At 46.3% G+C, this 23141-nt stretch overlaps 1 protein-coding gene across 1 annotated transcript; it reads left to right on the forward strand.

The window, feature by feature from the left end:
- Window positions 1–3819: 3819 nt before the first annotated feature.
- On the forward strand, window positions 3820–22924 carry LOC115177906 (uncharacterized). Its single transcript, XM_029738902.1, has 10 exons — window positions 3820–4178; window positions 5019–5062; window positions 5383–5448; window positions 6575–6641; window positions 6840–8110; window positions 13732–14521; window positions 20401–20740; window positions 20944–21185; window positions 21335–21514; window positions 22220–22924. Exons 1-10 carry the CDS (start codon window positions 4110–4112, stop codon window positions 22466–22468), a joined length of 3318 nt encoding a protein of 1105 aa, XP_029594762.1. The 5' UTR covers window positions 3820–4109; the 3' UTR covers window positions 22469–22924.
- Window positions 22925–23141: the final 217 nt, after the last annotated feature.

The following is a 23141-nucleotide window of genomic DNA, read 5'->3' on the forward strand; positions in this document are numbered from 1 at the left end:
AGACTGACTGCGTGTTGGACGAAGCTGCCGACCACAGGCTTTTTCTTTCACACTCTAAATGGTTAATTAGAGGATTTAGAGAGAAAATCTGACCCTGGATCTGTGTAACGGGGCGTCACAGATTGAAGCAGTATCTTTGGTAGACATAATAGAATAGAATGTTCTAGTTTATTGTTCTCCAGGTACATTTTCTGCACTTCTCAAATCGAGTTTTATTAGTCACATGTTTCGTAAAACAACAGATGTAGACTAACAGTGAAATGGTTACTTATTGAACCTTTACAACAATGCAAAAATAATATAGAGAAATAATAGAACATTTGAAAAATAATAACATGAGGAATAAATACACAATGAGTAACGATATCTTGGCTGTATACACGAGGTACTAATACCGAGTCAATGTGCAGGGGTACAAGGTAATTGAGGTAGATATGTACATATTTGGTAGGGATAAAGTGACTAGGCAACAGGATAGATAATAAGCAGTAACAGCAGCGTATGTGATCAGTCAAAAGAGTGCAAAAAGGGTCAGTGCCGATAGTCGGGGTAGCTATTGTTTAATTATTTAACTAACTATTTAGCAGTCTTAAGGCTTGGGGGTTAGAAGCTGTTCAGGGTCCTGTTGGTTCAAGACTTGGTGCATCGGTACCGCCTGCCATGCAGTAGCAGAGAGAACAGTCTATAACTTGGGTAACTGGAGTCTGTGACCGTTTTTAGGGCCTTCCTCTGAAACCGGCTGGTATAGAGGTCCTGGATGGCAGGGAGCTCGGCCCCAGTGATGTACAGGGCCGTACGCACTACCCTCTGTAGCGCCTTGTGGTCAACTGCCATGCAGTAGCCTTACAAAGCGGTGATGCAGCCAGTCAAGACGCTTTCAATGTTGCAGTGGTATACATTTTTGAGGATCAGAGGGTCCATGTCGAATCTTTTCAGCCTCCTGAGGGGGAAGACGCGTTGTCGTGCCCTCTTCACGACTGTGTTGGTTTGTGTGGACCATTACAATTTCTTTGTGATGTGGACACCAAGGAACTTGAAGCTCCGACCTGGTCCACTACAGCCCCGTCGATGTGGATGGGGGCGTGCTTGGCCCTTCGTTTCCTGTAGTCCACGATCAGTTCCTTTGTCTTTCTGACGTTGATGGAGAGGTTGTTGTCCTGGTACCACACTGCCAGGTCTCTGACCTCCTCCCTGTTGGATGTCTCATCATTGTCAGTGATCAGGCCTACCACCGTCGCAAACTAAATGGCCAAGCAGTCACAGGTGAACAAGGCGGGGGGGGACTAAGGGGCCCCCGTGTTGAAGGTCAGCGTGGCGGATGTGTTGTTGCCTACCCTCACCACCGGGGGAGGGGGGGGGGCATTAGGAAGTCCAGGATCCAGTTGCAGAGGGAGGTGTGTACTCCCAGCATCCTTAGCTTAGTGATGAGCTTGGATGGCACTATGGTGTTGAACGCTGAGCTGTAGTCAATGAACCGCATTATCACAGAGGTGTTCCTTTTGTCCAGATGTGAAAGGGCAGTATGGAGTGCACTAGAGATTGCATCATCTGTGGAACTGTTGAGACGGTATGCGATTTGGAGTGGGTCCAGGGTGTCTAGGATGATAGTGTTGATGTGAGCCATGACCAGCCTTTCAAAGCATTTCATGGCTACAGACGTGAGTGCTACCGGGCGAAAATAATTTAGACAGGTTACAAGGACTATGGTGGTCTTCTTGAAACAAGTAGGTATTACAGACTGGGTCAGGGAGAAATTGAAACTGTCAGTGAAGACACTTGCCAACTGGTCAGTGCATGCTCTGAGAACGTATCCTGGTAATCCATCTTGCCCTGCAGCCTTGTGAATGTTAACCTATTTAAAGATCTTACTCACATCGGCTACAGAGAGTGTGATCACATATTCATCCGGAACAGCTGGTTCTCTCATGCATGGTTTAGTGTTGCTTGCCTCGAAGTGAACATAGAAGATATTTAGCTCATCTGGTAGACTTGCGTCACTGGACAGCTCGTGGCTCGGTTTTCCTTTGTAACCCATGATAGTTTGCAATTCCTGCCACATCCGACGAGTATCAGAGCCAGTGTAGAGGATTTGGCCTTGGTCCTGTATTGACGCTTTTTTGAAGGACGTAGTGGGATTTCTTATAAGCGTCCAAATTAGTGTCCCGCTCCTTGAAAGTGGCAGCTCTAGCCTTTAGCTCAGAGCAAATGTTGCCTGTAATCCAAGGCTTCTGGTTTGGATATGTACGTACAGTCACTGTGGGGATGACGTTGTTGATGCACTTATTAATGAAGCCGGTGACTGATGTGGTAAACTCCTCAATGCCATCAGATGAATCCCGCAACATAGTCCAGTCTGTGCTAGTGAAAACTCTTGGTAAATAGTATGGTTTACAGCTTATCATGAGGTATTCTAACTCTCACTCCGTCTAAGGCTAGGACACACAGCCAGGGTTGAGCTGAGGATGAGAGAGTAATGACCAACTTGATCTATTTTGACAGTTTAAATAGTAGGGAAGGCTCTCCTGTGAGAAAAGTTGACTTGATCAGATTGCACATATTTTTTAAACATCAACTCTTTCCTCCAAATGCAACTCATATGCACATGATCCACATTCCAGAGAGACAGAAATGTAATAGAATACAATAGAATACAATAACATTGAATTTAATAGAACACAATAGAATACAATAAAATAACATAAAATAGCATAGAATACACTACACTAGAATACACTACAATACAATACAATAATATAGAATACAATAAAATAGGTATTCTGTATGACCTTGCTGCTATGGCGATCCTTCCAGACACACTGTTTCTAAATGTATACATACTCAACAAAAATATAAACGTAGCATGCAACAAATTCTAAGATTTTGCTGAGTTACAGTTTATATAAGGACATCTATCAATTGAAATGAATGAATTAGGCCCTAATCTATGGATTTCACATGACTGGTTAGGGGCACAGCCTTGGTAGGCCTGGGAGGGTATAGGCCCACCTACTTGGGAGCTAGGCCCACCTACTGGGGAGCCAGGCCCAGCCAATCAGAGTGATTCTTTCCCACAAAAGGGCTTTATTACAGACATAAATACTCCTCAGCACCCCTCCCCCATCAGATGAACCCTCAGGTGAAGAAGCCTGATGGGGAGGACCTGGGCTGGTGTGGTTAAACCTTGTCCCCAGCACAAGGTACATCTGTGTAATGATCATGCTGTTTAAGCATCTTCTTGATACGCCACACCTGTCAGGTGGATGGATAATCTTGACAAATGATCAAATGCTCACTAACAGGGATGTTAACAAATTTGTGCACAACATTTGAGAGAAATACGCTTTTTGTGCATATGGAACATTTCTGGGATCTTTTATTTCAGCTCGTGAAATATGGGACACTTTACATGTTGCGTTTTATATTTTTGTTCAGTATCGTCTAACCTCCCTCTCTCGCTCTGTCATTAGCAAAATAACCAACTATAACAGAGTGCTCCACTGCTCCTAAATTACTGGTAGCAGCCCGCCATTTCCTTTTTCTTCTGTAACAAAAGGTCTTTAAAACACAAAGAGATTATTTGTGTCCAAGACTCCTCCTTGTCCCTGCCGGTTTGTGCTGTCTTGCCAACTGTTTGTGCTGTCACCGTCACGCTAAACAATGACCATAGAAGTTGGCAAGGCAGCACAATAACAGTTTTGGGAACAGGCTACCTCATTCATCACCATTGAAATCAGGAAAGGCAAAATGCACAGTACAAAAGTGTACTTAATATGTTAAGGTTGGCATGTTTTATGACTTGGTGGCTGTGCCAGCTAGTGACCACTCTGCAGAGTTGCCTCCAGAACAAGATTCAGGACGAATAACGCCAACTTGCCCTTTCTGCGTCTTGTCGAGCGCCTTCTGCGTTGCCAGGACGACCAAAGGGGGCTGACCCCGTCCACGTGACAGAGCGCCTCTCTTCTCCTGCTTCGGGGTGTAGTGTGTGCTCTGTTGTGCTGTCTGCTGCCACTGTGACAGATTTGGGGGAAAGAGAAAGTGGTCTGCTCTGGTTTTGCCAGCAGACAGTGGAGTTGGTCGTCTGGACCGAGAGAGCAGTCGGGCATTGAAAGATGGAGCTCTCTGCGGTCGGGGAACGCGTTTTCGCCGCGGAAGCCATTCTGAAACGCCGCGTTCGCAAGGTGAGCATGCCGCCGTTTTTTTTTGTCGCTGCAGAAGAGCAGACGTGGGCGAGGGTCTCCACGGCGTGCTTCGCGGGCGAGAACCGAGGATCTGTTTTTTAATGACAACGGGGAGGCCTTGTTGTAGCTAGTAGCAAGCGGATGCTTCTCTAGCAAGCCGTTTTAGCTAGCCGAGAAGCTAGCAAGTGTGCTGTGCTGATGGTTTGCAGTGAAATGTCGTAAAAAATAGCTAGCTAACGTTGCACAAATGAGTCGGCGTGTAAAGACAACGTAAACTTTAGCTAATTAGCAATGCCAATTAAAATAAAGGCCGGGTTTGCGTTCAATGCAAATCTACGCTTTGTCTTTGACTTTTTACCCAGACAGCTGGACTATAAATATATGATTGCACCCCGCATACCATAAGCTATCTCGCCAAACCATACATTAAAGTCGACTGTGTGTCATTATTAACTTTAGCTACATAGCAGCTAAATCAGTTTTTCCCTCTCTAGCTTGGGTAAATGTTTTGTCCGGATGCCAGTGGAACTAATTTGCTAGCCAGCTTGTCTGTGTCTGCTTGATGGTGGTGTTTTGTAGCAGCTTTTCCCTCTAAAATTACAAAACAAGACAGGCATACCAGCCAATTTGTTAGTCAGAACTGAGCCAGTTTATATTAGTCAATGTATTGAGTTACGTGTTATTTAGAGTAATACGTTAGTCTTAATATTTATCTTAGTGATCATGAATACCTAGGTAATAAGAAGCAATTTTTGCTCATACACTAGCTATAAAATGGCTGAATACAGTATTGAACACTTTTGGGATTTTTCTCATTCTGCTGTACCTTTCTCTCTTCAGTCTCGCCTAGAATACCTAGTGAAATGGAAAGGATGGGCACTGAAGTAAGTGATTGCGTTCCTAACTAAAAAATTCATTCAGAATTGTAAATCTTTGCATACCAGCAATCACTGTCTGAAGAGACATGTTGTGTTTTATAGAACATATATCCTAGTAGCTACATCTTTAATAGACTAAAACGTCTCCAAGTTATACCATAACATGAAAATGTTAGCCTGAAATCCAGGCCTGTTTTGTGCTAACATTCCACTCCTTGTACTCTGTGTCATGTGCCAAACGTGCAGTGGAATGTTAGCACAAACATACTGTTACCCAGGTTATGTAACTGTTGAAATGAAACAATTGTGGCACCTCTTTGCTTTAGACACAGTACCTGGGAACCAGAAGAGAATATCCTGGATGGCAGACTGATCGCAGGATTTGAACAGAAGTGAGTGGAACAGTTAACAGTATTTCAATTCTTACACATTATTCAATTCCTTTAAGACAAGTGATGTTTATGACACGGTAAGGACATTTGAGAAATCATCAAAAAGTAACGCAATTGTCTCTCCTGTTCTCTCTCATCCCAACATCAGTTTTCCTGTCCTCCCTCATTTTTCCAGCTCCCCTCTCTTTCTCTCCTTGTTCCCTCTGTTGCGCTCTCTCTCCATCTCTTTCACTCCGTCTATATTTAAACGTCTTATATCTGTGCAAGTCCTCTCTTTGTCTCTTCCTGCCAAACCCACTTCAAAGCACTCTGCTGCTTACAGAGGGATCGTGTTTACATGGCACTAAAATGATCCCGTCAGTAGAAGTGTGTGTGTGTGTGTGTGTGTGTGTGTGTGTGTGTGTGTCTGTTCAGTCTTAGTCAAACAAACGTCAAACTGTTATTCTTTTAGTTTTTTCTTCATTCAGATCCCTATTAGCTGACGCCATAGCAACCAACCGCTAGCTAGTCGTCCTGGGGTCCGCTGTTCTGCTTTCACACACCCAGTCTGTCTCATATTTCAGCCTATTGCTGATATAGTGCACTACTTTTGACCTGAGCTCATAGGGATTTGGTTAACGGTAATGCCCTACGTAGGGAATATGGTGCGATTTTGGGGCGCCACCCCCGGTCTTTTGATCATCCCTGTCTAACTGGAAGTTGGGATGTATGAGAAACAGGATGTTACATTAATAAACTTCTCCCTCAGTTGGCTTTGAACTGTGTCATTGGAGGCCTAGATGTTATTACTTCAATAATTGGCTCAATCCCAATTCAACCCATCCCAGCCTATTGTATCCAGGCAGGCTAGGGTCAGGGTAAGAAACAATCCCAATTCAGCCCATCCCAGCCTATTGTATTCAGGCAGGCTAGGGTCAGGGTAAGAAACAATCACAATTCAGCCCATCCCAGCCTATTGTATCCAGGCAGGCTAGGGTCAAGGTAAGAAACAATCCCAATTCAACCCATCCCAGCCTATTGTATCCAGGCAGGCTAGGGTCAGGGTAAGAAAACATGTAACGTATTTCACTGTTGTGACGTTGACTTATCGGGTGATTAATTGGAATCCCTTTGTTTTTTTTCTCAGAGAGCGTGAGAGAGAACTCAACGGACCAAAGAAGCGGGGACCCAAACCCAAAAATCTTCCTGCCAAGGTATTGTTTTGGATGTTCTTGTCTACCACTATCACAACCATACCAAAATTAGGATTAGCTGATATATTACCGGTCCCAATGAGAACGTAAGAGCAAGACAAAACCTTTCCTGCTGGAGGTTATGATGATGATTTTCTCCTTTTGAGTTTACAACTCACTTTACTTTCATCTCTCTCCTTCTCTCTCCTCCCTTCTCAGGCACGTGGCGCCCAGAAGAGAGAGACCCCCACCACTCGAGCGCCTCGCTCCACTTCTTCCTCCTCTCCTCGAGCCGCTCCATCCTCCTTCCCCTCCGCCTCTCCAGCGCCCTCCCCTAAACTCAACTCCCTGGCAGCGACACACAAGCTGAAGAAAGACATTCGACGCTGCACTAGTATGTCCCGCCGCCCCTTACCTCGCCCCGACCCCCTGGCCACTCCCGGATCCTTCTCCGGCCCCAGTGGGTTCCCCTCGCGGCCCCCCGTCTCCCCCTTCTCAGAGACCGTCCGCATCCTCAATCGTCGCGTCAAACCACGCGAGGTCAAACGGGGTCGCATCATCCTAAACCTCAAGGTCATCGACAAACCAGGAAGTGGAGGCGGAGGAAGGGGCGGCGGGGGTAACCGGAGGGCGCCATCCGGCTCCATGTCCCTCCAAGGGGGTCGTCAGAACATCCCCTCCCGAAATAGGATCATAGGGAAGAGGAGTGGAGAGGCTCCGTACCGGCCCTTCCAGCCCATGCTGGGGTTCCCCATGTACGGGAAGCCGTTTGGTCTCCAGTGTGGCGGCCCCGGACCTCTACACCTTCCACACTCAGCCACAGGCTCCAGCACTGGGACCTCAGGGGCTAGGGACACCCAGCCACCCCCCTCTCCCTCCAGCTCCAGTGGATCCACCACACCCGGCCAGAACCATCCTACCCCTCCTGGACCCGCCACTGGGGCCTCTGGGTCGGCTCCCAACTTGAGCGCCCAGGCTTCGGCCTCCTCTGCCCAGTCTACCCCTAGCCACCCCCCAGAGCTCCAGAAGAACCAGAACGCTGAACAAGGACCAACCCCCCTCCTCCCCTCCCTCTCCTTTGCTTCCGGGTCCTCCTCTTCCTCCTTTGATGAGGAGGAGGATGATGCTGATGCTCTGGACCTTTCAGCGCCTCAGGAGGGTAAGAGGAAGCTTCGCCGTCGGCGCCGGCAGAAACGCCAGCCGCCCTCCGTCAGTACCGCCTCCCCCCCTCACCCCCCTGGCGCCTGCCCCTTGACCTCCAATCCTCAGAGGGTCCCCGCCGAGGGCGACCCCGACTGGCACCCAGAGATGGTGGCGAGCAGCGCCAACGTGGTCGTGACCGACGTCACCACCAACCTCCTCACCGTCACTATCAAAGAGTTCCCCTCCCCCTCATCTCGCCCCTCCTCCCCCCAACCAATACTCCCAGAAAATACCACCTCCTCACCCCCACCACCACCCCCCCCTCTGAAGAACCCCCCACAATCCAAGCCATAGGAAGAGATTAAAGAAGTGGAGATGAATGAATTAGCCTGGCTCCCTGATCTGTTTGTGCTGTCTTGGCCAACTCCTGTGGTCATTGTCTGGGACCAGGCTAGGGAGTAATGCTATTTTAACACAGAAGGTAAAACAAAACTTCCAATAATAATGAAATTCAGGCCATTGAATATTGAAGAAGAGCGTTATTTTTTTGAACAGAACTATAAAAAGCTAACAGCAGGGCGTGCAATATACATCTATAATAATGCTGATTGTCTATCTTTATGCAGCATGATTTCTCTTCTGAGGATCAATAAAGTTTATTCAATTCATGTCCACTCTCACAACCTTGACTGTTTGGAGGCTGGTAATAGAAACCTTCAGTCATAATAACGTTCAAATCAATTCAATCTTTATTGAAGGGAAATTCATACAACCAATAAGTGTTTTGTTATTTGTTCATATTTATACCCATTTTTTCCATTGGAAGTCCAACTCTTTAAGGTTTAAATGAGGTGATGAAATGACACTTGCTTTGTTGGGCTTCGGCAATACTGCATTTCTACATTTGAGATATTTAGCAACGCACTTGACTCCATTATTGACAACAACCGTATTCTGTATCATTTCCGTATCCAATATCCACATGTGAATTACAAGCCCTTCTTTTTTCCTCTCTCTCGAATGCACAGGCCTATATAAGTATATATTTATATGCACGCACAATGTTAATTCAGCTGCAAAAAGAATACAAATAAGCGGTGAAAGCGTAGAAAGTTAAGTTATTGCTTTTCTTATTGCCATGTTCCAACGCCTGCCTTTAACTCGCTGTCGCCTTCAAGATTCCGGAATGTTCAGTATTCCTGGAACCTCAGTCAAGACTCTAAACTGACTCTCTAATTATTTAAGCCGTGGACTGCATGGAGTGGGATTAATGATGATGTAGTATGTAACCTATCCACCGTGAACACGTCTGTTTGTACCTACCAGATATTCTCTGCATCATGTCTGTACCTACCTACCAGATATTCTCTGTGGAATAACCTGTAGTCCAAACCTCTCAATGGCCTTCTGAACCAGTTTGTGTTGGCGTTCTGATATCCTGGTCCCAGATCTGACCATCTTCTGGTGCTGCCCCTGTTTCTATAGGGCCCCTCTCTCTCTCTCTCTCTCTGTCTGGTGTATTTGTACAATATTATTACAATATTTAAAAGCATGTGTTGCCTTATAGCTGCTCAGTTCCAACTCCACTGCATCTCGTCCGTATACTGTATTAGATAGCTGGTTGAGTGTCGTCTAGTCTTTGATACTGTGATAATAATAATACACATCCTACCACAAACACATCATCATTCAGCTGTTAATGGATAAAAACATTCTCTTGACTGTCATTGGCTAAACCAGTAGATTCTGTTGACTCATTGGTTGAGCCAGTAGGAGTGTTCATGTACTTCTTGGTGATGTTTTAACAGTTGATATATAAATAGGTAGCACAACTTGACATAGTGGCCTACATTTATACCAAGCAGGGCTCTAGATTTCTCTTGTTTTTTTTTTATCTTTCTTTTTTAATTTGTCAATTTTTGGATGTAATTTCAAGAGCCATGTCATTGGCACTTTAATGTAATGACAAGAAGCCGACCTGAAGAATCAAATATGAAATGTGTGTCCATGTAAACTGTTTTATGGGGGGGTTCATTTCGAGGGCTTTTGCTTATGTACCTCATTATATATTTTTGAATGAAGTGTAACGTGTATGCTTTACCTTTTTAATAATGACCTTTTATTGTTATTGATGTTTTTGATTCATGTCCAATGTGGGTTTGATAAGAATGGAAAACCCCTGATTTTTAATTAATTATAAATGTGTGTCAAGACTGCAGTTTGTGTCTCGTAATATTGGTAATATGAATGATGTACATTGAATTGTGTTAATGGTAATAATGATGATAATGACGAGGATAATGTCGACGGTAACGTTGTAATAATGTAGCTGAAGCATGTTTTGCGAGCCCTTATTGTACAGGTAAGGTGAGCGTGGTCATGTTGACGTTCGTTCGTTGTTGCTTTCTGTATATGTTCTGTTGTGCGAGGCTTTTTAATAAAAACCACCTCCAAGACAGTTCCTGTTGTCGTTCATCTCTTCAGTTCTTTACAGAGGAGTTCTCTGACCACTTATATGGTGATTCTTGTGAGTTTATCGCTTTAAGATTCCATTTGGAGATTCAATCTGGAATCTTGGCTTTCAGCTGAAGGAGAAAGTTGTGTGTGATTCTCTATGGCTGGTTTCCAGGGCCCAGATCAAGCCTAGTCCTAGACTTAGAGCAGTAGGTCTGAGGAAACTGGCCTGAGCTCAGACCACTGTGTTGGTAGTTCCCTGATGGTCCACATGGTGGCACTGTTAACAGGTCACATGGGCAGGATTTTTGCTCTTAGCCTGCATTCTCAGAAAAGGTTTGAAGAGATGAAGGTTGGGGCGATGGTTGTGCTTCCAGGGCTTTGGTGGCCTTCAGGGGTCAGCCACGGAACACAGAAGTTGAGAGATTATCTGTGGACATACTGTGAGCAAAGATGGCCCCTTCTCTCCCCATTGTCCTTCCCACGACCTGTTTTAAGTTCCTAGGTATACACATCACAGACAAACATCAGACAGCCTGGTGAGGAAGATGCAACAGTCATCCAGAACCCTGACAAACTTTTACAGATTGCACAATTGAGAGGATCCTGTCGGGCTGTGTCACAGCAACTGGTATGGCAACTGCACCGCCCACAACCACAGGGTTCTCCAGAGGGTGGTGCGGTCTGCACAATGCATCACCTGGGGCAAACTACCTGCCCACCATGATACCTACAGCACCCGATGTCACAGGAAGGCCAAAAAGGTCATCAAGGACATCAACCACCCGAGCCACTGCCTGTTGACCCCACTATCATCCAGAAAGCGAGGTCAGTACAGGTGCATCAAAGCTGGGACCGAGAGACTGAAAAACAGCTTCTATCTCAAGGCCCTCAGACTGTTAAACAGCCATCACTAACTCAGAGGCTGCTGCCTACATGGAGACCCAATCAAGTGCCACTTTAATAAATGGATCACTAGTCACTTTATACAATGCCACTCTAAATAATGCCACTTTAATAATGTTTATATATCTTACATTACTCATATCACATGTATATACTGTATTTTATACCATCTATTGCACCTTGCCTATCCCGCTCGGCCATCACTCATCCATATACTTCTATGTACATGTTCTCATTCACCCCTTTAGATTTGTGTGTATTAGGTAGTTGTGGAATTGTTAGATTACTTGTTAGACATTACTGCACTGTCGGAACTAAAAGCACAAGCATTTCCTTACACTCACATTAACATCTGCTAACCATGTGTATGTGACCAATAAAATGTGATTCGATTTGTATGCCTTGTCTACTATCGTCCTATTCTACCACACTCCTCACCTTCAATCCTTCATCTCCCTTTAGCATCCATGTCCTCACCTCTTCTACCACCTTCTCCCATCCAGCCCAGCCCACCCATACTCTGGCAGGCCACCCATGGTCCCCTCTCCCGACCCCAGCCAGCCCTGCTCTGGATGGCCTCAATCCTCTCTAGTTTGGTCTCCCCATTCCTCCTCCATTCTCTCCCAGAACCAGCCCACCCTCCCTTCTCCCCACCCTCTCTCCTCTCACCATCTCTGGCTGACCTCCCATTGCGGTTTAGGGACTGGACAGATGGGACTTCCTAGTGGGATGGCTGCCACTCCAGGACATCTACAGCACCCGGTGTCACAGGAAGAAGAAGAAGATCATCAAGGACCTCAGCCACCCACGTCTTGGCCTGTTTACCCCGCTACCATCTAGAACCCGGAGACAGTACAGGTGCATCAAAGCTGGGACTGAGAGACTGAAAAACAGCTTCTATCTCCAGGCCATCAGACTGTTAAATAGTCACCACTAACCGGCTACCTCCCGGTTACTCAACCCTGCACCTTAGAGGCTGCTGCCCTATATACATAGACTTGGAATCACTGGTCACTTTAATCATGTTTACATACTGTTTTACCCACTTCATATTTATATCATGTATTCTAGTCAAGGCTCATCCTAACTATTGCTGTACACACCTTTTCTATTCATAAACTGTCCATACCATCTATGCACACCATCATATACATACACTGAGTATACAAAACATTATGAACACCTGCTCTTTCCATGACATAGACTGACCAGGTGAATCCAGATGAAAGCTATGATCCCTTATTGATGTCCCTTGTTAAATCCACTTCACTCAGTGTAGATGAAGGGGAGGAGACAGGTTAAAGAAGGATTTTTAAGCCTTGAGACAATTGAGACTTGAATTGTGTATGTGTGTCATTCAGAGGGTGAATGGACAAGACAACATATTTAAGTGCCTTTGAACAGGGTATGGTAGTAGGTGCCAGGCACACTGGCTTGTTACAGGAACTGCAACACTGCCGGGTTTTTTACGCTCAACAGTTTCCTGTGTGTATCAAGAATGGTCCACCACCCAAAGGACATCCAGCAAACTTGACACAACTATAGGAAGCATTGGTGACAACTTGGGCCAGCATCCCTGCGGAACGCTTTCGACACGTAGAGTCCATGTCACGACAGAGTGAGGCTGTTCTGAGTGCGGGGATTTGTCTGTATTGTTTTGTGTTGTTAGATATTACTACACAGCTGGAGCTAAAAACATAACAATTTCGCTGCACCTGCGATAAAATCTGCAAAATATGTACCCGACCAATAACGTTTAATTTGATTTGATTTACTAGAGTATATTGTCCAGGCAGACTAGACTCGTGCTGTGCGTGGGGGATGTCGTATCGAAGCGTCGGTTTATGTTCCGGTCTGGTAATAGAGGATGTATGCCCCATACACGCATCTGCTGTGAGCGCGCACATACACACACACAATCCATAAACGGGTGTAGTATTTCGGCCTCCCTCTCTCACTCTCTCTCTCTCTCTCTCTCTCTCTCTCTCTCTCTCACACACACACACACACACACACACACACACACACACACACACACACACACACACACACACACACACACACACACACACACACACACACACACACACCTCTATCGTATTAGATTATGTTTATAATGTTATTTGCCTCTTCACCTCCAATGACGCATCCCACACACACACCCTCCACTCCCTCGTCTGTCTCCCCGCCTACTCTGTCACGGTTCCCATAGTAACTACGGACGGAGGACAGGAGCGGAGCTTAGCAACACCGAGAGAGGGAGACGGTCTTTCGATTTAGGCCTGCTGACAGAACAATCGGTATTTCTACATTTAGAGAAAAACGCAACAAACGCGTCTGTCAACCGCTGTCGTTTGTTTTCTGCGCGTTTGGAGGTTGGTTTTTTTTGGTGGGGGGGCGTAGTATAATATAGGCCTAGGTTATTCGTTTTATTTAATCATATAAAAAAGCAGGTAGATTAATCAACTGATAGGCTATCGAGGAGCGGATTATGAAATCGCACGAGTGATGTTGGCTATAGCATTTTCATAGCCTAATGTAATCTAGATTGTGAGGGGGAAAAACGGACCTTACTTTTCAATAGAATCTATCTTTCCAACGGAATTTGATATCTGATTTGTAGGCTAATCTATCGATGCTTTAGCCCATCTCACCACGCTGCCGCTATGAAGTTCGTTGTCGTCTTGGTCGGTGCTGGATCCGTGGTCTTCCTCGGCGCGGTCATCTGCATCATCGCCAGTGTTTACCCGCGGAAAGCTGCCGCTCATCAGGACCTGTCCGACAACGCGACTCTGTCTGCTGAGCCCTTGTTTTCCCTGGGCTCCGTGGCTCACGCCGGTCCATTGGGCGCTCTCCATGGTGCTGAATCCTACGAGGGCGGCGGAGGAGGCGGCCTGGGCCTCGGGCTGGGGGGTCCCTCCACTCTCAACGAGCTCAGCCCCGGGGAGGTGACCGGTGGTGGTGGTGGTGGAGGGGCGCCGAAACAGTTCAGTTTCAGCCGGCTCATCTGCACTCCGATTCCCGCCGGAGAATGCAAGCCCAAGAGCATGAAGCAGCAGGCGGACGACCCTTCACTCTATGTGGATGAAGACTGGAGCTTCCTCCGGACCACCGCGGACGACCTCCGGCAGACGGTGGTGCAGCAGAACGGCCAGATACTCATGGATCAGCGGACCATCCGTGAGCTGACGGGGAAACTGTCGGAGTGCGAGAGCGGCCTGGAGGACGGGAGTCCCGGGCACTCCGAGCGGAGCCTGGGGGCCTGGGCGGGCAACCGCCGACTCATGGCCGGGGATGATGTGAGCTCGTCGGCCGCTGTGCAGCTGCAGACCGCTAGAGCCGTGGAGGAGCTAGAGAGGGCCATTCTCAACCTGAAAGACCGCATCGAGAAACTGGAGGTGGGTTGGGTGAATATTGAGTATAGCTTACCGTATAGCCCAAAGCCACAGACTGTAGTCGTATACAGTCTCGATATAAGCTAGCTACAGGCAAGCGTATGAATAGGCTACTTTTGTAAAAAGTTTCAATAGTAGAGATAATGCGCCTTGGAGAGCGTATAACACACGTTAGCGCCTTGAGGTGCGCTTTTGATAGGTTTAGCCTATATGTCCCAGTGTGTTTTATAATGTCTTGATCATCTCCAGTCAGTCGCTGAGCTAGGCCTATAGGCTATAGCCTACTACGGTTAGCCTATGGATTATTTATATGATCAAGGGAGATTTATGCAATATGACTATATGGCTACTGATTGCTTGCCCCCAAACAGAGTGAATCTTTCAGTAGATAATCCAGAATAATGAAAAACATGTCGCCACCAATTGTTAGCAATATCCAACACCGACAGAAAGACAGACAGACATGTTGCACAACCCAACGTCTCAACCTTATGCAACAAATAGGCTACAATATCAGCGCGGAAACAGAGGCGCCCCAATTCTAGAACCTCCACTTGGCGCGCCCGTGATGCATGGGGCGAGGCATAGGCTATATCACGTGATAACGAGGTAAATGCCCATGGGTCTAGTATTCCTAACAGCTAGAATATCCTAATGACATCAATTATTTGATTGACTTCAGGACCTCTAACTCGCCCCTACCCTACCCTCCCTCCCTCCTCCCTCCCTCCTGACTTTATCGACATCAGGACCCCTGACTCCCTCCCTCCCTCCCTCCTCCACCTCTCCTCCACATCCATCCATCCATCCATCCATCCATCCATCCATCCATCCATCCAACTCACAGCCTCTCTCATCAGCATCATTACACTCACCCAGTCCCTCAGCGCAAGGGGATATAGTTTCTTTCATGTGCTGTCTCTCTCCCCTCACCACGCCGCTCTTACATCCGCATCCGTCCACATCAATAATATATGAAGGGATGCCGGATGAAGAGGAGAGACTTTGAAACTTAAGCCATACTGTGTGTGTGTGTGTGTGTGTGTGTGTGTGTGTGTGTGTGTGTGTGTGTGTGTGTGTGTGTGTGTGTGTCTGCGTGTGTTTTTTATACATGTCAGAGAGAGAAAGAGAGAGAGGTGAGAGAGCTAGGGAGGGTGAGGAAGAGAAAGAGAGAGAGAAAGGACATAGAGTAAATGAGAGAGGATGAGATTAAGAGAGAGAGAGAGAGAGAAAGAGAGAGAGAGAGAGAAAGAGAGAGAGAGAGGAAGAGAGATGAGAAAGAGAGATGGAAAGAGGGAGAGTCAGTCTGATGTAAGAGAGGCTATTTTATTGCTTGAGACACTTAACATTTCCCAGTGCATTCTAACATACTGCACAGTCCAGGAACAGTGAGTATGAATGTAGTCTATAGCTGTCCAGGCATTCAATCTCTCCTCACGCCAACTCTCTCTCTCTCTCTCTCTCTCTCTCTCTCTCTCTCTCTCTCTCTCTCTCTCTCTCTCTCTCTCTTTCTCTCTCTCTCTCTCGCTCTCTCTCTCTCTCTCTCTCTCTCTCTCTCTGTCTCTCTTTCCCTCTCTCTGCCTCCCATCTTCTCTTTCAGTCTGTCTGTCTGTGTGTATGTCTGTGTGCATGTCTGTGTATGTGTGTCTGTCTCCTGTTGCTCTCTCTTGTCGCAACCATCTCACTTTACTCGTACTTAGTTGCTCTCTCTCTCTCTCATACTCTTTCTCTCTCTCTCTCACCTTCTCTCATACTCTGTCTCTCTGTCTCTCTTTCTCCATCCTTCCTCTTTCACCTACACCTACTCATTTCTCTCTACCTTCCTCTCTATTCACCTCCTCTCTCTCTCTCCACTTTTACCCTATCTCTATCTGCGTGCCTGTCTTTCTTTTCGTTGTTTCCTTAAAGATGCAGTAAGTCATGTCAGAAGCTAGCAGATTCATTACTTACCAACAACAGCTGAACATTCCAATAAAACTACACCACATTGTTGTCTAACAACAACATCTAGAATCTAGCAAGTAAGTTTAGTGGGTCAGAGTGCAATATTTATTTAGTTTCAAAGCACAAACGTTTGTTAGCACATTTCCCAACCTGGCTAACCAAGAGGTTAAGGATGGAGGGAGCCATCCTGCTCCGCTAATTGCAAGGGGGTTGCCTAGCAACACAAACCTCTGAGAGAGTCAAAGTCTGCATTGCATGACAAATTCCCATGATTTGTAAATCTGTATCTCGCAAAATAACTAGATACAGCGCATTCGGGAAATATTCAGATCCCTTCACTTTTTCCACATTTTGTTATGTTACAGCCTTATTCTAAAATGGATTCAATTGTATTTTTCCTTTCATCAATCTAAACACAATACAAAAACTGAAATATTACATTTACATACATTAAGTATTCAGACTCTTTACTCTGTACTTTGTTGATGCACATCTCCCTCTCTCTCTCTCTGTCTCTGTATCTCTCTCTCGGTCTCTGTCTCGCTGTCTCTCTCTCTCTCTCTCTGTATCTCTCTCTCTGTATCTCTCTCTCTCTCTCTCTCTCTCTCTGTCTTTCTCTCTCTCTCTCAATTCAATTCAATTCAATTCAATTCGCTTTATTGGCATGACGTAACAATATACATATTGACAAAGCTTATTTTGGATATTTACAATATGAAAATAAATAAAAATGAGAATCAAAAATTGTCAACGGGACAACAGTAACAACAATAACCAAGGGTCAAAATAACCATACATTCAACAATAACATACAGTAGAGTACATGTGCAGGTTTATTGGTCTGTCAGACACTGTCCCTCAACTTATGGCAGGCAGCAATGTAGTGCGCTGCCAACCCACAGCTCTCTGCGTCCTCCCCCAACAGGATGGGTAGCCTATCCTAATCAGAGAGGTCTTTGAAACCTTGAATAAGGGTTTCAAATTTGGGGAAATGACACTCTCTAATTGTTTTATATTTTTGACATTTTGTCAGGAAATGCAGCTCCGTCTCAGGTTCTGCTGTTGTGCAGTGGTTGCACAGCCTTTCCTCTACAGGGAGCCAGGTTTTCCTGTGTCTACCCTTCTCAATGGCAAGGCTGTGCTCACTGAGCCTGTACTTTGTCAAGGTTTTTCTAAGGTTTTGATCAGTAACCATGGTCAAATATTTAGCCATGGTGTACTGTTGATTTAGGGCCAGATAGCACTGCATTTTGCTTTGTGTTTGTGCTTGTGTTTCCCAATAAGCAATGTAGTTTTGTTTTGACTGTGCTGTAATTTGGTTTATTCTGATTGATTGGATGTTCTGGTCCTGAGGCTTCAGTGTGTTAGTAGAACAGGTTTGTGAACTCAGCCCCAGGACCAGCTGGATGAGGGGACTCTTTTCTTTGCTCAGCTCTTGGCATTGCAGGGCTTGGTAATGATATGAGAGGGGGTCACTGTATTTTAGATGTTTCCAAAACTTAATTGCTCTTTTTTGAGTTTTTATTATTAGTGAATATTGGCCTAATTCTGCCCTGCATGCATTGTTTGTAGTTTTCCTCTGGACATGTAGGAGAATCTTACAGAACTCTGAATGTAGGGTTTCAATGGGGTGTTTGTCCCATTTGATGAAATCTTGTTTTGCAAGTGGACCCCACACCTCGCTGCCATAAAGTGCAATTGGTTCAATGGCATATTCAATTAGTTTTAGCCAAATTTTAATAGGTATTTCAATTTGAATTTGCTTTTTAATGGCGTAGAATGCCCTGCGTGCTTTCTCTCTCAGTTCATTCACTGCCTCATTAAGGTGTCCAGTTGAGCTTATTTTTAAACCTAAGTAATTGTAGTGTGTACAGTACTCTATATATTTTGTACCAATTGAGAACTTTGGTCTAATTCCCTGAGATCTGGATCTTCTCTGGAAAATCATTATTTTAGTCTTTTTGGGGTTCCTGCCAGGGCCCAGGTCTGGCAGTACTGCTCTAGCAGGTCCAGGCTCTGCTGTAGGCCATGTGCTGTGGGTGACAGCAGGCATAGGTCATCTGCGAAGAGTAGGCATTTAACTTCTGAATTGTGGAGACTAACACCAGGGGCTGAGGATTTTTCTAGAATAGTGGCCAATTCGTTAATGTAAATATTGAAGAGTGCAGGGCTCAGATTGCAACCCTGATGAAGGCCCCGCCCCTGGTTAAAGAATTCTGTTCTTTTCTTACCAATTTTAATGCTGCACGTATTGCCAGTATACATTGATTTAATTATGTCATATGTTTTACCCCCTACACCACTTTCAATAACTTTGTAGAACAGTCCTGTATGCCAAATAGAATCAAATGCTTTTTGGAAGTCGATAAAGCAAGCGTATATTTTGGTATTATTTTGGTGGACATGTTTATCTATCAGGGTGTGTAAGGTGTAAATATGATCAGTTGTGCGATGTTTTGGTATAAATCCAATTTGGCTTTTACTCAAGACATTGTGCTTATTAAGGAAGTTTAGAACTCTTACATTTATAATACTACAGAAAACCTTCCCCAGGTTACTGTTCACACAAATGCCTCTGTAATTGTTAGGGTCAAATTTGTCTCCGTTCTTAAAGATTGGGGTTATGAGTCCTTGATTCCAGATGTCAGGGAAATAACCTACACTCAGGATCAAATTAAACAGTTTTAATATAGCCAATTGAAATTTTGCACTAGTGAGTTTGAGCATCTCATTTAGGATGCCATCAGGTCCGCATGCTTTTTTAAATTTGAGAGCCTGAAGTTTTTTATAGAGCTCCTGGTCAGTAATTGGGGAGTCCAATGGGTTTTGATTGTCCTTTATAACTTTTTCTAATCCATTCAACTTCTCATGGATTTGGCGTTGTTCTGCGTTTGTGTCAATTTGAACGGTGTTGTAGAGTATTTTGAAATGGGTTGTCCATATGTCACCATTTTGTATCGCTAATTCCTCTTGTTTAGATTTTTTTAGTTTTTTCCAATTTTGCCAAAAGTTGTTTGTGTTTATGGACTCCTCAATTAGTGTCAGCTGCTTGCTGTTGTACTGTGCTTTTTTGGTTCTGAGTGTACGTTTATAGAGTTTTAAAGTCTCACAGTAATGAAGGCGTAATTCACCATTATTTGGGTCTCTGTGCTTTTGGTTGGATAGTGTTCTAAGGTTTTTCCTTATAATTTTACAATCTGCATCAAACCAGTTGTCATCTGTGATTTTTTTAGTTTAGTTTTTTATCAATTTCAATTGTGCTTCTTTTGCCGTTTTCCTGAATATATAGTTGATGTTTCGTACTGCTAGATTGATGCCTTCTTTACTGTGAGTGAATGTGGTATCCAGAAAGTTATCTAAGAGTGTTTGGATATTTTGGTTCCAGGTTGCTTTCTGGTATTCTTCTGTGCTGTTTTGGGCCCATCTGTATGAGTTTCTGATGTTGTACAGCTTACTGGGCTGTGAATGTGTGGTTGTTTCCATGTCTCTCTCTCTCTGTGTGTATCTCTCTCTCTCTGTCTCTCTCTCTCTCTCTCTCTCTGTATCTCTCTCTGTGTCTTTCTCTCTCTCTCTCTCTCTGTATCTCTCTCTCTCTCGGTCTCTGTCTCTCTGTCTCTCTGTCTCTCTCTGTATCTCTGTCTATCTCTCTCTCTGTATCTCTCTCTCTCTCTGTCTCTCTCTCTCGGTCTCTCTCTCTCTCTCTCCGTGTCTCTCTCTCTGTCTCTCTCTGTCTCTCTCTCTGTATCTCTCCCTCTCTCTCTGTCTTTCTCTCTCTCTCTCTCTCTCTCTCTCTCTGTATCTCTCACTCGGTCTCTGTCTCTCTGTCTCTCTCTGTATCTTTGTCTATCTCTCTCTCTGTATCTCTCGGTCTCTCTGTCTCTGTCTCTCCCTCCTTGCACTATCACAACCTCCTCTTCTCTTTCTCTCTCCTCTCACAGTTGGAGATCGGTCCTGCTGCCCTCAACCTCTCCGTTGAGACTCCATCCCCCAGCACCGGCGTGGGCGTCAGCAGTGGCATCGGTACTAAAGTTCAAGGGTCACCGTCATCAGCATCAACGACAGGAGGCGGTAGTGTCTCCTCGGGGGGGCGAAAGGCCCCTGGGGGCCCTGGCAGAGGAGGTGGAGGCCCCTGGAAGGACCTGGAAGGAGAGCTGGAGAGGAAGATTGAGATGCTGGAGAAAGAGCGGAAGGCGCTGAGGAAGGAGACACAGACACATCACAAACAGATAGACCAAGGGATTGATACTCTACACCACCGCATTGCAGAGCTGGAACAGAGTGAGTGGAACAGAAAGGGGTAGGAGGGAGGAGGGGTACTATAGGGAACTAAAAGAAGGTCAAATAAGTTGTGCCCAGATTTGCTAGAAAGCAAAGTAGATAAGAAGGACAAAACGGTGACTTCTTCTTTTACTACAACTACTACTACTATCTGTTTCACAGAGCCAAATGTAAACCATCTCTCCATACTGTCTCTCCTTCAGGTCTGACAGAGTACAACTACCCAGACGGCTATGTCCTCTCCTTCCCCGTGAGGACCAGATACATGTACGGCCTGGTGCGGAGAGAAATGCCTGAGATGTATGCCTTCACCGCCTGCGTCTGGCTCAAGGTGAAAGAGGGGGGTATCGGCACCCCCTTCTCCTACTCCGTCCCGGGACAACCCAACGAGCTGGTGCTGCTGCAGGGGATACACAACCCTGTAGAGCTTCTTATCAACGACAAGGTAGGAGTGTGTGTGTGTATCATTATCATATCAGTTATCCCCTCCTATTGTTCATACTTGTATAGTTTTATGAATAACATTGATTGATTGATTGATTGATTGATCGACTGATTGGTGATTGAGCTAAATGTCCCTTCCCTCACTTCTAGGTGGCTCAGCTGCCCCTCTCCCTTGCCCAGGGTGTGTGGGAGCACATATGTTTGAGCTGGACCCTCAGAGACGGGGTATGGAAGGCCTACCAGGGGGGGAAGCTGAAGGGACGCGGAGAGGGGCTGGCCGCATGGCACCCCATCAAGCCAGGAGGAGTGCTCATTCTGGGGCAGGAGCAGGTGGGTGAGAGGGATGGAGGTCTGGACGGGTGGAGAGTTAGAGGGATGGAGGTATGGAGGGGTGGAGAGTTAGAGGGATGGAGGTCTGGAGGGGTGGAGAGTTAGAGGGATGGAGGTATAGAGGGGTGGAGAGTTAGAGGGATGGAGGTATGGAGGGGTGGGGAGTTAGAGTGATGGAGGGGTGGAGAGTTAGAGGGATGGAGTGATGGAGGGGTGGAGAGTTAGAGGGATGGAGTGATGGAGGGGTGGAGAGTTAGACGGATAGAGTGATGGGTGGTGGAAGGATGGAGGGGTGGAGGGATGAGAGATTGAGGGGGGGTGGCTTATCCTGTGGCAAGAGCAAGTGAGAAGGGTGGGGTTGAGGTGGAGGGTGTAGCGGAGGAATGGAGAGATGGATGGGGTGGAGTGATAGAGGGATAGAAGGGTAATAAGAAACCTTGAGAGGAACCAGAGTTTTCTGGCTGGCTGGCTGGGTGGCTGGCTGGCTGGCTGGGTGAATGGGTGGCTGGCTGGCTGGCTGGGTGGATGGCTGGCTGGCTGGGTGGATGGGTGGCTGGCTGGGTGGATGGGTGGCTGGCTGGCTGGGTGGATGGGTGGCTGGCTGGGTGGATGGGTGGCTGGCTGGATGAGTTGTATTGTAATCCCTGATCTCTCTCTTTCTCTTTCACTCTCTATCATCTCTATCATATTATATTTCCTCTCTAGGACACGCTGGGCGGTCGTTTCGACGCCTCCCAGGCCCTGGTTGGGGAGCTCTCCCAGTTCAACCTGTGGGACAGGGTCCTGAAGCCTGCTGAGGTATCCGCTCTGGCTGCCTGTTCCTTGGGCACACTGGGCAACGTGGCCCCCTGGACAGACCAGGACGTGGAGGTCTACGGAGGGGCCACCAAGGAGGCTGTGGACCCCTGCAACCAGCCAACCCGGGCCAGCCCCAGCTCCAGCCCTAAACAGTGAAGGGTTAGATGGGTTGGTAGAGGGGTCTCTTGGTTGTTATAAAGGGGGCTCAGTGAGGCCAGAGGGGTTAGCTGGTTTGTTGATGCTCCTCATAAGAGAGGGGTTTGAGATGTTTTTCTGGGGCAGGGGTTGTGTGATGGGGAACTGGGGTAGAGATGGAGAGTCAGTTGAGTTGTTTTAAAGGGGCGTTGCTCTTTCCAAGAGAGGGTGGGTGTGCTTGAGGAGGCTTTTCGGAGGGTCTGGGATCAGGGGGAGTAGAGATTAGTTGAGTAGGTGTGTCGTTATCTGGTGGGTTGTGTGTTGTTATCTGGGTGTTGTTCACCCACTGAAGGTGTTAACATCAACAGCGCTACAGCTGTTGTGAACAACACCCAGACTAGCTTTAGCTCCGCGGCGATGTGGGAAGATGTTAAGGAAAAGGTGCTGTTTCTTTTCACCCCTCTGATTTGTGTTTTAGAGAGTTGGGTGGGTGGGTGGGTGGGTGGGGGGGGGGGTCTTAGCCCCCCAGGGAAGAGCTACATACGCCTCATCTCATCTCATCTCATCTCATAACATCACGTGTTCTGAAGCTTGTGCTTCTAACTTTGAAATAGGGATTTTCTTCTGCTTTTGGAGATGTGGCGCCAGTGTTGCTACTCAACTGTGTTTCTGATCAACAACAGCTCGTTAAAAG

Source organism: Salmo trutta, chromosome 38, assembly GCF_901001165.1.
Source record: "Salmo trutta chromosome 38, fSalTru1.1, whole genome shotgun sequence".
NCBI lineage: Eukaryota > Metazoa > Chordata > Actinopteri > Salmoniformes > Salmonidae > Salmo > Salmo trutta.

Excerpts from the sequence above, each read along its gene's own strand:
- LOC115177906 (XM_029738902.1), top strand. The coding sequence starts at position 4,110 with ATGGAGCTCTCTGCGGTCGGGGAACGCGTTTTCGCCGCGGAAGCCATT. Across the intron at positions 4,179-5,018 it reads TGAAACGCCGCGTTCGCAAG|TCTCGCCTAGAATACCTAGT; the intron begins GTGAGCATGCCG and ends TTCTCTCTTCAG. Across the intron at positions 5,063-5,382 it reads TGGAAAGGATGGGCACTGAA|ACACAGTACCTGGGAACCAG; the intron begins GTAAGTGATTGC and ends TCTTTGCTTTAG.